The sequence below is a fragment of the Hemitrygon akajei genome, chromosome 11 (assembly GCF_048418815.1).
Source record: "Hemitrygon akajei chromosome 11, sHemAka1.3, whole genome shotgun sequence".
Classification (NCBI taxonomy): domain Eukaryota; kingdom Metazoa; phylum Chordata; class Chondrichthyes; order Myliobatiformes; family Dasyatidae; genus Hemitrygon; species Hemitrygon akajei.
Window position 1 is genome coordinate 18,790,405 of NC_133134.1, and position 12,240 is coordinate 18,802,644.

Here is a 12,240-nt window from a genome sequence, read left to right on the forward strand (position 1 = left end):
CTCCCACAGCAGTACACAGTCCCCCTTACCCAAAAGACTTTGTCAGTTTCTTAGTTCCAACAGGTTTATCACTGTGTTGCAGCTCATAGAATACCCTCTGCAATGCTAAAGGAACACTTTTGGATGAATCATCCCCTTCTGTTGGCATCATATAGACAGCCTATGACAAGACAGTAAATTATTGGAAGAAAAACAAACACAAAATGGTGAACACAAATTATCACAGCAATTTAGAATTTAACTAAATGAGCACTTTCAAATTTAGTGCATCAAACTGGCGCACAAGTGAAATTTGAATCAAATGATGCAGCACTGCAAAACACCACATAATCGTTGTGTTGCCCAATTTGTAGTCGAGATAAAAATAAAAAAAAAACATAAACCAACCAACAGTGGCCATTTTGGTGACTACCAACACAAGACCCTAATCATGAATGCAATCAGTTAGTCCTCAGCAGTGACCCTGAGCTTCAGGTTGCCCGCCACAACTCAACTGCCATATTAACTTACTTGGTTTCACAGAGCTATTCCCTTTATTTTATATCTCAATTCCCACTTCCTTGCAAAGGTAACCTGTTTTCTTCTGAAGGATCTTGCACCTAGAACGTCAACTTTCCTCAGATAATGCCCAACTTGCTGAGCATTTTTTGCTTTCTTCGGATTTCAGATTTCCAACCTGTGCTTTTATTTTTATATACAGTATTCTGTGTATCACTGGGAATAATCCAAAGTATTTATTTCAACTGTACCCAAAAAGCACTAGGAGAAAAGTGATAAAGCAAATCAGCCTCATGGCACATGGTGAATAGACAACTTTCATAAGGCCACTGTGAAAGTTAGGGCATATGCACCACCTGACATAGACCTCTTCAGCATGGATATTGGAACTTCATCTTTGAGTAGAGCTAAGCCAGATCCTACCCTTACATAACATATTGTTGCAGTTTCCATAACTGATTAGTCAGAAGATGCAGAAATTATGATTTACCACAGGACCTGTGGTGGTACTGCAATCATACTAAGGGAACTGTCTGGGTACTTAGCTTGCAAGCTTAATTCTTAAATTTTTGAATTTGGATCACAAGTACAGAATAAAAAAATCATGACTGCAGTATCATTCATCTGCCAATTTATCTGTGAAATGACATCCACATTACCTTTCGCAGTTGATTTGTGAAGAATAATGTTTGCAATAAACTATTCATATAACAAGTTGCTCCTTGGTTCTTCAATCCTACGTAGCCTGTGTGCTTCTTAGAATCCCACCTGAAACAAAAACATTAATTTGTACATTTTGCAAAAATTCAGCAGCTTCCAATTTAAGATTTCATGCTTCTTAGAAGGCTCAACAACATTGTTAAGCAGGTTTTCCCATTTTACCTCCTAAGTTTTATCAGCAAGCTGAAAAATCAGGATTTAATGTTTCTTTGTGCATTACCAATGTACTTAACCATTAACTATTCATAAATGTCGCTCATTTAATCAGCTTCCAAGACACCCAAGATATAATTCTAATACTTACGCTACACCATGTGGTGCATCAGCCTGAACAAAGACTTCAAATGTAACCTTGTCATCTTCTATGTAACCTTTTTCAGCATCAGTTGCTTCCTAAAGAGATTTTAAATAGACTTTTAACGAGCTATTCAATTAGAAATTTAATTCCATTGCTTATTGGAAAAAAGTGATTTTTATCAGTAAACTGAAATTTTCAGCCTAATTCGTGAGCACACTAGCATAGCAAAGATGGCGCTGGCTAGACACAGCAACACTTTGCAGGCAGCTTAACAAACCTACCAATAATTCCACTAAATATACCGTTTCAGGGCCACAACTACTGCAACTTCCCACTGGGAGGTGTGCTTTTGAACCATCTGTACAACCTGGCATTTTTGTGGTTTCCTAAAATATTCACGAACTGTAATGTCAAAAATGCAAGTATAGCCACGGTGGCCACTGCTGGAGCCGATTTCTTGGCTGGACTGAAGGGTCAGGGCCTGGGCCTGAGAACAGATAATAAATCACTATTTTAGCTGATTTAAGCAGAAAGTCAGATTAAAAAGATTACGGTGTGCAGGCCGAGGGTGGAGGATGAACCAGTGTTCGACTCACTACTCCACGAGGCTTTTCTCACCTCAGCATTGAAACTGGCTCTGTGTCTGTAGCCTGCAGCCATCTTGCTCCTGGTTCGGCTGCAGTGCTGAAATAGCTCTATGGATGCAGACTTCTGGGAACTCTGTAGTTCATGTTTTGTGGATTGTTCTGCTGCCATTTTTTTAAAAAAAAACTAAATCGTTTGCATTATTTGTTCTTTTTAAAAAAAAAAACACCTTAGATCTATGATTGTCTTTGAGGTGCGGAGTTTTTTGCGAATATTGTGCTTCTTTGTTTTGTGGCTGCCTGCAAGATGAATTACTATGTTGTATATGGTATACAAACTTTGATAATAAATGAATCCTGTGCTCTGAATTTTCATCAGTAAGACAATGAAGCAAATTACCTAATGGTGATGTAGAACGCCTTTTCTTGAAAATCAACAGATATATTCTTCAAATTCAGTGATTTCTAACTCACTGAAATTACGATTTCAGACAAATATCAACAATGCAAACAATATCACAGCAACACCATGACCTCAGAAAGGACTGAAACTTCAGCCCAATTAAAACACAGATGTAAGTCACAGGCAGCTTGGAAATGACAGGAAATTATTTCCAACATCACTTAAATTTTAGGTTAAGAATCAATTAGGTTTGATTCTAATTCTTTATTTGCATCAAAGACAAAAATAATGCAAGTGAATAATCAATTCCTAAAACAATTTAAAAAATGTGAAGAAATTTAAAACCCAGTTGGAATCAGAATATAACAGATCATCATAGATTAAATACCTACGGGCCCAAAATATTGCTGAGGATTCCTACCACCCATCCCACAATCTTTTTGAACCATTACTGTCAGGAAGGTGGTGCAGGAGCATCATGATTAGGGACAGCCAGACCGGATAACAGCTTCTTCCCTCAGGCTATAAGACTAATGAATGCTCTGCCACCACCAAGGTCTCATCACTAGGATAGTGAGCTGTTTTACTGTTTACCTGTGCTGCATTCTGCATGCACTTTGAATTCTATTTTAATAACTTATTTGTGGTAATATGTTGATGTACTGTGTGAGATGTATGTTTTGTGGATGAACTGTGGTCCAGAGAGATGTTCTGTTGTTTGGCTGTATGTACAGTCAGTTCACAATAAACTTGAACAGAAATATTAACCACAATAACTCTGCACTTAAGTTTCATTAGGATACAAATAAAAGAGTAGCCAGATGAAAGAAATTAAGGAGACCTGCAGTTCCCTAAACTTTCTGTAGTACAGCAAATATACAGGAAGGCTGCAAAATCGAGGAAGTAGTACTGAACAGAACCAGTCTCTACAAATTAATTGAGGGATAAATAGCATTAAAATCTAAATCTTGGAACTCTTTCATATGCTAATAAAGGTGACGTGCACTTCAAAAGAATGATCATCTATAAATCAAAGTGGAGTTTGACAGCACCTCTTCCAATTTGGAGCTATGCTTGAACCAACTCATGATGCCATTCATCAAGTACTGGAGATTAACAATAGTCCAGAATTCATGGCAAATAACCATGAGGCTTTCCAGTGTTCACCATTACAGTGGGAGTAACCATGAATACTTCAAGCAGTTCAGCATAACATCTTTGAAGTGCAAGATTTAAATGGCACACTAAACTTCAACTATTACTCAACAAACTTTGGCACTAGGATACCACGTTTGCATCATCATTCCCTCAAATTCCAAAATTTCACAGCTGTTTAAAATTGAAAAAATCAGTTTATGATATTTCAATTTCTACCTTAATCTTGTATGCATGCTCCAATCTTTATTTCAGCTCTGTAAAACGTTTGAAGAGTTGATTAAAAACTGCACTTTATTTCTTGATTTGCTCTGAGAATTCTTCTAAATAACTGGTCGCTGAACCTGCTTGATTGCATCACTACTGCTGGACACCAGAGATCCTCAAAAGCTGGCGCTTGACAGCAACAAATGAGGAGTGATCTTTTTAAGAAACTTGAGGTCAGCAGCAAACAGTGTTGCTTTGCCATTAACCACAAAATTAGGTCAATGGTGATTTTTTTTCTTGAATATTGTCAAGGGATCTTAAATTTGATGCTGGTCTGTAATTCATTTGACAAGCCTCCTTTGCAATCCAGGATTGTCCATGTTTCGATCTTGCTGGATTGACAAAATGGATGTTTCGGCTATTTGACCACTTGAGTCGCCACATGCACTGAATCCAATTATTCAATCTCTTGACAAGTCCTTTTTAGCTGCTTGGCAAAACAGTAGCAGGAAATGAATCAGGCTGCAGATGGCTCAGTTGTAAAGGATCAAAGACCTCACTCCAGCAAGACCATGACAGGCACCTGGAAACATGGACAACCTGGATTAGATAGGAAGCTTGCCAAATGAGTTTGATTAGCAGCAAATTTAAGATCATTTGACAACATTCAAAAAAGAATTCCATATGGTGGGTTGATGACAACATGCCTTGTTCCAGTGTAGAATTTTTTTTACATTTTAAATGCTTAGTCACATCCCTGCATTTCCTCTCACTTTCCGGTAGCAGTTTTGAAATTGAGAAATGAAGATCATCATTCCAAATTTGCAGTCTGATTGATTACAAATCAGAAAAGTCAGTCTAAGTAAAATTTTCAGCACTTACACTCCATGTCATAAAATTAGAGAAACCCCAGTCATTTTCCTTGTGAAAGAAAAGGTGACTAATCCTTCGACTAAAGGTCTTCTCTTCATCTTTGTAGTTAATAATCTTCAACACAGCTTGCGCATGACAAGACCATGACCTATAGAAATGAACACAAGTAAATGTATTTTTTACAAAACTAAGCATAACTAAATTTAAAAATTAAAACAATGTTATGTCCATATCCAGCTGCATAGCAAAATACAAATTCAGATTTATAAATACAGGATATGCACATTTTCAGATAAAGGAATATACCTTCTGAGCTACAAATTCCTAGATTATGAAGCTTGCTAACTTCTCTAGCAAGCCACCAGATTAAAAGTTGCTTATGAGATATATGGAAAATACTTAGTTTATGATCCAATTAGAATTCACTCTGCAACTGCAACATTCCCAAAATAATCCTATCCCAACATTCAGATACGACTTCAGACACGACTAAAAATCTCGAAGGACTTCAGGTGACCCTCTCCCAGTAATCTTTCATTTTGAACTTTCAGAAGATGATGTAATTCAAATTAAATCACTTGGAGATTAAGATCTTGGTACATTCTATTCAAGCAATCTAAATTCATAAAAACCTATATAACTTTGTATGAGACTATAAAATGTGTTTTGTCAGTCACCCATCACAGCCCCTTTTAAGTAGCTAATGAATTCATTTGCATACATTAAATCTATTAGTTTCAGCAGCTCTGTACTTCATACATTTACTTTCTCAGGGTAGAAAAATGAGTTGATATACCACTTACATATAGAACTTTTAAATTTTACTTACGTAGAATCAGACTCAGCATTGCATTGTAGGAAAAATCCAACACTCTTCTGATGAGGCCGATCAGGATGGAAGCGAGGCATTACCATAATTTTCCATGGCAAATTTCGCACAAAACAAGGAGCACTCAACACTGACTCACTAAGCCTACTAAACCGTTCCACAGTATAATGAAATGTAGCTTCTGAGCGCCAACTGGTATCTGTCAAAACCAAGAACTGCATTTTAAAATGGTGGCCTTGTTGATTGGTATTTAATCCTGCAGCTTTCAAGTGTTAGCACAAATCCAAGTCAATACATCCAATACAAATCATACTTCTTTCTCCACAGTAGCCGAGTGATAAATAACAATAGTAGAAAATAATTTTCAACTGTAAGATACAAATTTGTCATTTAAATGCAGATATCTACTTCTCCATTATAACTAAACACCAGTTACATTGATTTTGACTGTTGAGCTATAGATTTGTAGCTTGAGGAAAGGCACCTTTATTTGAAGTAACAGCTTCTATTGAGAACAGCTTAATACTAGCAAAGCTCACTTACAAACCAAATTTGCACAGAAACATATAGACCTTCAGTTAAAAAGAGCAATGTTTACACTCCATACAACAATGATAAATTGGTCACAAAATAATGACTAGTGACCAACTTTATTGAAACATTTGCAAAGAACCAACACCAAGTCAGTTTGCATGGATTTATGAGTAAGTGGTAGTGGCATATTTTTAAAAAAATGACATATTACAAGTGCAGCTGTTTTTTCCCCATGAATATATATTTGTGGAAAGCAGCTCATATTCCTTGAATGATGAGAGTATCAGGAGGTAGGGGAGGAAAGGAGGATTACAACAAAAGAAACAGTAGATTCTGGTTAATTGGGCCATAGGTTAATCAGGGCTGCCACTCATTTGGGATAACATTTAAAAAAACAAAAATTAATCGAGTGTCCATTCATTTATTTGGGACACTGCTACTTAATTGGAGTAAGAGGCTGTTGTCAAACAGTTTCTGACGTGTGCATTTGCGTGGCCGTTAACACAACAGAGTGCTTTGAGCAAAATAGCTTTTAAAGAGCATGAGTTGTGTGTTTGTGTTCAAAGAGGAGTGCTTTTTCATCACTGATATTTGGCGAGAAATAAGCAGCAAGACACTTCAGAACTGTTTGCTCACTGTGGTTTCAGGTATTCAGGCTAAGAGATGCAAGAAACAGCCGGGAGTGAAAATTAAACTACATCACTACTTCGTTCGGAACTATGAAGAATTTGAAGCTATGGAAATTTGAAAGTATTGACAATCATCGACAGCATAGTATGAAGGTAGTCCATTATCTGCAGATGAATTCCTTTGTTGATGAGTATTAGGAATTAACACAGTTTTATAGTACAGGTTGACCACCACAAATCCAGAATGATTAGGACCTGTGCAGTGCCAGATTAGTGATTTTGCCAAATCACAGGTGGTTAGGTTAGGATTAAATAAATAAACACCTCTAACCCACTTAAAAACCCTTTCATCTCTCACTGTTTTCTTTATGCACATCTATTTCTTCCTGATTCACTGTGAGCAAAGAACTGGAGCAACTTTTCCTTTTGTTTCTTTATATCATAAACTGTGGAAGAGCTAATGTTATAGAAGTCGCATATGCTTTTCAAAGACACACCACCGTCATTGTTTTTCCCTCCAGAACTTCCACCTTGTACAGATAACATGAGAAGCACTGCCTTTATTCAATGAAGATGTGACTGGGGCTAAATAGCAGAGATTTTTAAAATAAATTCAGAACAGGGGAACGACTTGCTTCTTCTAAAGACTGTGCCAACAGCCAATTCTGCTAATGGCGCCAGCAAAACAGTGGCAGAAGGTTGGCGTGGCGATATGGGAAATCTGAAACTAGTCAAAAGGTAGTAAAAGGTCACAGTAGGGAATGGGGAGAAGAAATTTGGTTCACGGAAGAACTTGATATTCGATCCATAGTACTGCAGTTGTACTATTTTGTCCTGTATTTCATTTAAATACACAATTACCCAGCAAATACGAGGAAATCTGCAGATGCTGGAAATTCAAACAACACACACAAAATGTTGGTGGAACACAGCAGGCCAGGTAGCATCTATAAGGAGAAGCACTGTCGATGTTTCGGGCCGAGACTCTTCGCCAGGACTAACTGAAAGGAGAGATACTAAGAGATTTGAAAGTAGTGGGGGGAGGGAGAAATGCGATAGGAGAAGACCGGAGGGGGTGGGATGAAGCTAAGAGCTGGAAAGGTGATCGGCAAAAATGATACAGAGCTGGAGAAGGGAAAGGATCATGGGACTGGAGGCCTCGGGAGAAAGAAAGGGGGAGGGGGAGCACCAGAGGGAGATGGAGAACAAGCAGGGTAATGGGCAGAGAGAGAGAGAAAAAAAATCAAACAACTAAATATATCAGGGATAGGGTAAGGAGGGGAGGAGGGGCATTTTCTGGCGGACCGAGCGCAGGTGTTCAGCGAAACGGTCTCCCAGTCTGCGTCAGGTCTCACCAATACATAAAAGGCCACACTGGGAGCACCGGACTCAGTATACCACACCAGCCGACTCACAGGTGAAGTGTCGCCTCACCTGGAAGGACTGTCTGGGGCCCTGAATGGTGATGAGGGAGGAAGTGTAAGGGCAGGTGTAGCACTTGTTCCACTTACAAGGATAAATGCCAGGAGGGAGATCGGTGGGAAGAGATGTGGGGGGGGGGGGGGGGGGGGAAGGAAGAGTGAAGCAGAAGGTGGGGGGGAGGGAAAGATGTGCTTGGTAGTGGGGTCCCGCTGGAGGTGGCATAAGTTACAGAGAATTATACGTTGGACCTGGAGGCTGGTGGGTACATCAAACTCATTTTCCCCAATTTATCTGCATATTGAAATCCCACACAACTATTGTAGCATTTCCCTTTTGACAAGCATTTTCCATCTCCAGCTGTAATTGGTAAACCACATCTTTGCTACTGTTTGGAGGTCTGTATATAACTCCCATTAGGGTCTTTTTAACACTGCAGTTTCTTAGCTTGACCCACAATTATTCTACACCTTCTGATCCTATGTCACTTCTTTCTAATGATTTGATTTCATTTCTTACAAAAGGAGCCACCCGAAACCCTCTGCCTACCTACCTGTCTTTTCAATACAATACGCATACTCGGACGTTAAGCTCCCCCACTATAATTTTAACTTGCAGGTTGAGTCGGTGGTGAGGAAGTCAAATGTCATGTTAGCATTCATTTCAAGAGGTCTAGAATACAAGAGCAAGGATGTGATGCTGAGGCTTTATAAGGCACTAGTGAGCCCTCACCTTGAGTATTGTGAACAGTTTTGCGCCCCTCATCTTAAAAAAGATGTCCTGGCATTGAAGAGGGCGCAGAGGATGATTCCAGGAATGAAAGGGTTATCATACAAGGAACATTTGATGGTTCTGGGTCTGCACTCGTTGGAATTCAGAAGGATCCCCGGGGGGGGGGGGGGGGGGGGGGGGGGAGAGGAATCTCATTAAAACTTTTCTAATGTTGAAAGACCTAGACAGAGCAGATGTGGAAAGGACGTATCTCATGGTGGGAGAGTCTAGGACAAGAGGGCACAACCTCAGGATAGAGGGGCATCCATTCAAAACAGAGATGCCAAGAAATTTCTTTAGCCAAAGGGTGGTGAATTTGTTGCTACATACAGCTGTGGAGGCCAGGTCGTTGGATGTATTTAAGGCAGAGATTGATAGGTTCTTGATTGGACATGGCATCAAAGGTTATGGAGAGAATGCCGAGAACTGGGGTTCAGGAGATTAAAAAAAGGATCAGCCACGATTGAATGGCGGAGCAGACTCGATGGGCCAGATTGCCTAATTCTGCTCCTATGTCTTATGGTTTTATAATTTTCTTTCAGCCACGTTTCAGTGATGTTCATGTCATACACGGCTCTCCATAACAGTGCTATAAGTTCACAAGATCACAAGACAAGGGAGCAGAAGTAGGCCATTCGGCCCATCGAGTTCACCTACCTTGTTCTATATACTGCGTGCAATCAAATTTCACACCTTCAGTTCTGCATTCACCCTTTTCAATTTTGTCCCCCTTTTACATTGCAACACATCCTGGTGATGGCAATTTTGCCTCATCATCAGCCTGTCCTTGCTAACAGTCGCATTACATTCTGCCTGTTTGTAAACTAAGTGCCCCATCCTCAACCCTATCTCTCTAGTCCCCACCCCCCTGCCAAATTAGTTTAAAACACACCCCCCAAACCTGGAACAGCTCCAGCTAACCTACTCGCAAGAGTATTGGTCAGGTTCTGTTGCAACCATCCTTTTTGTACAGGTTGTACCTCATTTATTTAGAATATATCACAATGATTTTGAGTGTAATATTTCAGTTTGCAGTGTAATTATGAATTATGAGAAGGTACAGAGACTTCAAGGTGACCAACGGTTTGAGCAAGGGGTAAATACGTGGTTGATGCTGTATAATGTAGTTAAATGAGGAAATGGAAAAAGACCTGTGTGTTTTGTAGATCGGTCTCCTGAAGCAAAACACAAGTAGAGCAAGCAGTTAAGAGACAAATGGTATTTTGGCCTTCAGAACATTCTGAGTAACAGCAAGGATGCTTTGCTAAAATTACACAGGACCTTCAGATCTCATCTGGGCATGGATAAACAGCAAAAAAGCATTAAAGGTTATGGAGAGAACAGGAATATAGTACAGAAACAGATGATCAGCTTTGATTGTCTGAATGGTAGAATATACATGAATTACCAAATGACCTACTCCTGTTTTTATTTTATGTTTCTCAATAGGAACTTACAATAATATCCTTGGGCAAATTCCTTTGTTTATTTACTAATTAACTATTGTCCAGTTACCAACAGAAATCAAAAACAAAGCTACACTCAAACACAATTCAGTCACAAAGTTTACAACCATGTTTTCAGAATCTTTAGCTTCCAGGGCAAGCTTGCACAACCCAAACCACTGCTTTTCAAGCTCAAATACTTATTCTCACATGAAGTTCATCATCTGTGTTCTGTCTAAATCATGCATATGTTAAGACTGCATTATTTAAAAATAAAAATCATACTTAATATCCTAATTCAATTTTAGTTGCAACTTAATTCACTACTCATATTCACAGTTCACTACCCTTTGCACCAAAAATAATCTTCCAGACACTTTTAAGCACTAATCTATACCAAAGCAGTTAACTAAAATATTGAAGACTGCATGCGTAATTTACAGACTAACAGCCAAGTTAACACAGTTAAAGAACAGGATGGGTGGATTATGGTCTATGTAGAAGATCCTCTTTCAAAGAAGTGGGCGTTGTTATTGCAATGCTGCCCATTTAAAACATCGGATTTCAGATACATTTTCATAATGGTACCACTTTCAGCAAGTGATAAATATACAAATACATCACACTTTATAATTGAAATTAACAGACCAAAGGTAAAAAAAAAGACTTTTCCTGCCCTAACTGGATCTTGGATTAGGATGACAGTTTTCAACCCAAGATGTCACGTACAATAATTTTTAAAGCACTTAAGGTAATTTTCAGTATCCTCTTCTAAAACCTACTTGGGTCTTGGAAGATACATAGTTAATACAGGCCCAATTTGTCCATGCCAACCAAGATGCCCAACTAATCTGTTAGGCCCATATCACTCTTAACTTTCCTATCTGCGCCTGTTCTAATGCCTTCTTTCTCACTTACCAGCCAGCTGTGTGCACAGTTCTACAGAAAATGCATGAAGTGTGTTGGAAGCTTAATTTGGCCCATTGCTCATAATTAGGCAAATCCCTCATTTATATGCTATTTTCTAGTTTATTGGGAATAACCTTTACAAATACAGCTTAACTGTCCTTTCAACATCACTAGATACAAATTCTTCAAAATTTCTACCCAATTAGAATCAGCTCTATGACAGACACGTAGCTCAAGGTGGCTCTCTCATTTCAGGAGACCAAGAAATGCTGGCCTTGTCAGCAATATTTATCACAAAAATAACTGAGTCAATCAATATTCCATCATTGACATTAGTTAGCACCAACTTGTTATTCATGTTAGCTGCTATGAAATACTTCAGAAGACAACAGCTTCGGAAATTATGCACTGTTCCAATTAATGCTTCAGGTCTGCATTTAGCAAAGAGACAAATAGTTCTCCAGAAATATTAGGAAATCAACAATCTAATGATTGCAACAAACAGAACCATCAAACACCTAGGGCCTGACAACTTTTAATCTGATTTACTAAAGGAGATACCATGGAAATTTTGATTCATTGGTTATCTTTTTCCAGAATTATAATGATTATGATATTGTTTCTGAAGATTAGCAAGTGACAAGTGTAAATTCATTATTTACAAACAGGAAACACACCAGTCATCTTAACATCAGCAATGAAGTAAATACATGCACCAAGTGACAACAGGACACTTGGGAAATAATAACCGTATTAGACAAAATTATCATTGATTTCTGCTAAGCAAATTACTATTTGACAAGCTTACTGCAGCCGCAAAGTTTGAATAAACTAGTCTTGAAATGATTTACCAACTGCGTGTCATTATTTCAGTGCTGTATGTAGCACATCGCTACATTGATGACCCCGACGGTCCAAACGGGATTTGGACCAAAGATGACCGACTCTTCAACTGTTCACGCAGTT

General features: G+C 38.7%; 1 protein-coding gene across 5 annotated transcripts in view; it reads right to left on the reverse strand.

Moving 5' to 3' along the window:
- usp7 (ubiquitin specific peptidase 7 (herpes virus-associated)) overlaps positions 1 to 12,240 on the reverse strand; it is an 80,249-nt gene that overhangs the window by 38,404 nt on the left and 29,605 nt on the right. For all 5 annotated transcript variants that reach the window (XM_073060326.1, XM_073060324.1, XM_073060325.1 and 2 more), the window contains exons 3-7: positions 5,568 to 5,766; positions 4,748 to 4,886; positions 1,523 to 1,611; positions 1,158 to 1,266; positions 30 to 160 (exon numbers count right to left, since the gene is read on the reverse strand). In XM_073060326.1, the coding sequence (XP_072916427.1) occupies positions 30 to 160; positions 1,158 to 1,266; positions 1,523 to 1,611; positions 4,748 to 4,886; positions 5,568 to 5,766 (667 nt within the window). The remainder of the gene's footprint in view (positions 1 to 29; positions 161 to 1,157; positions 1,267 to 1,522; positions 1,612 to 4,747; positions 4,887 to 5,567; positions 5,767 to 12,240) is intronic.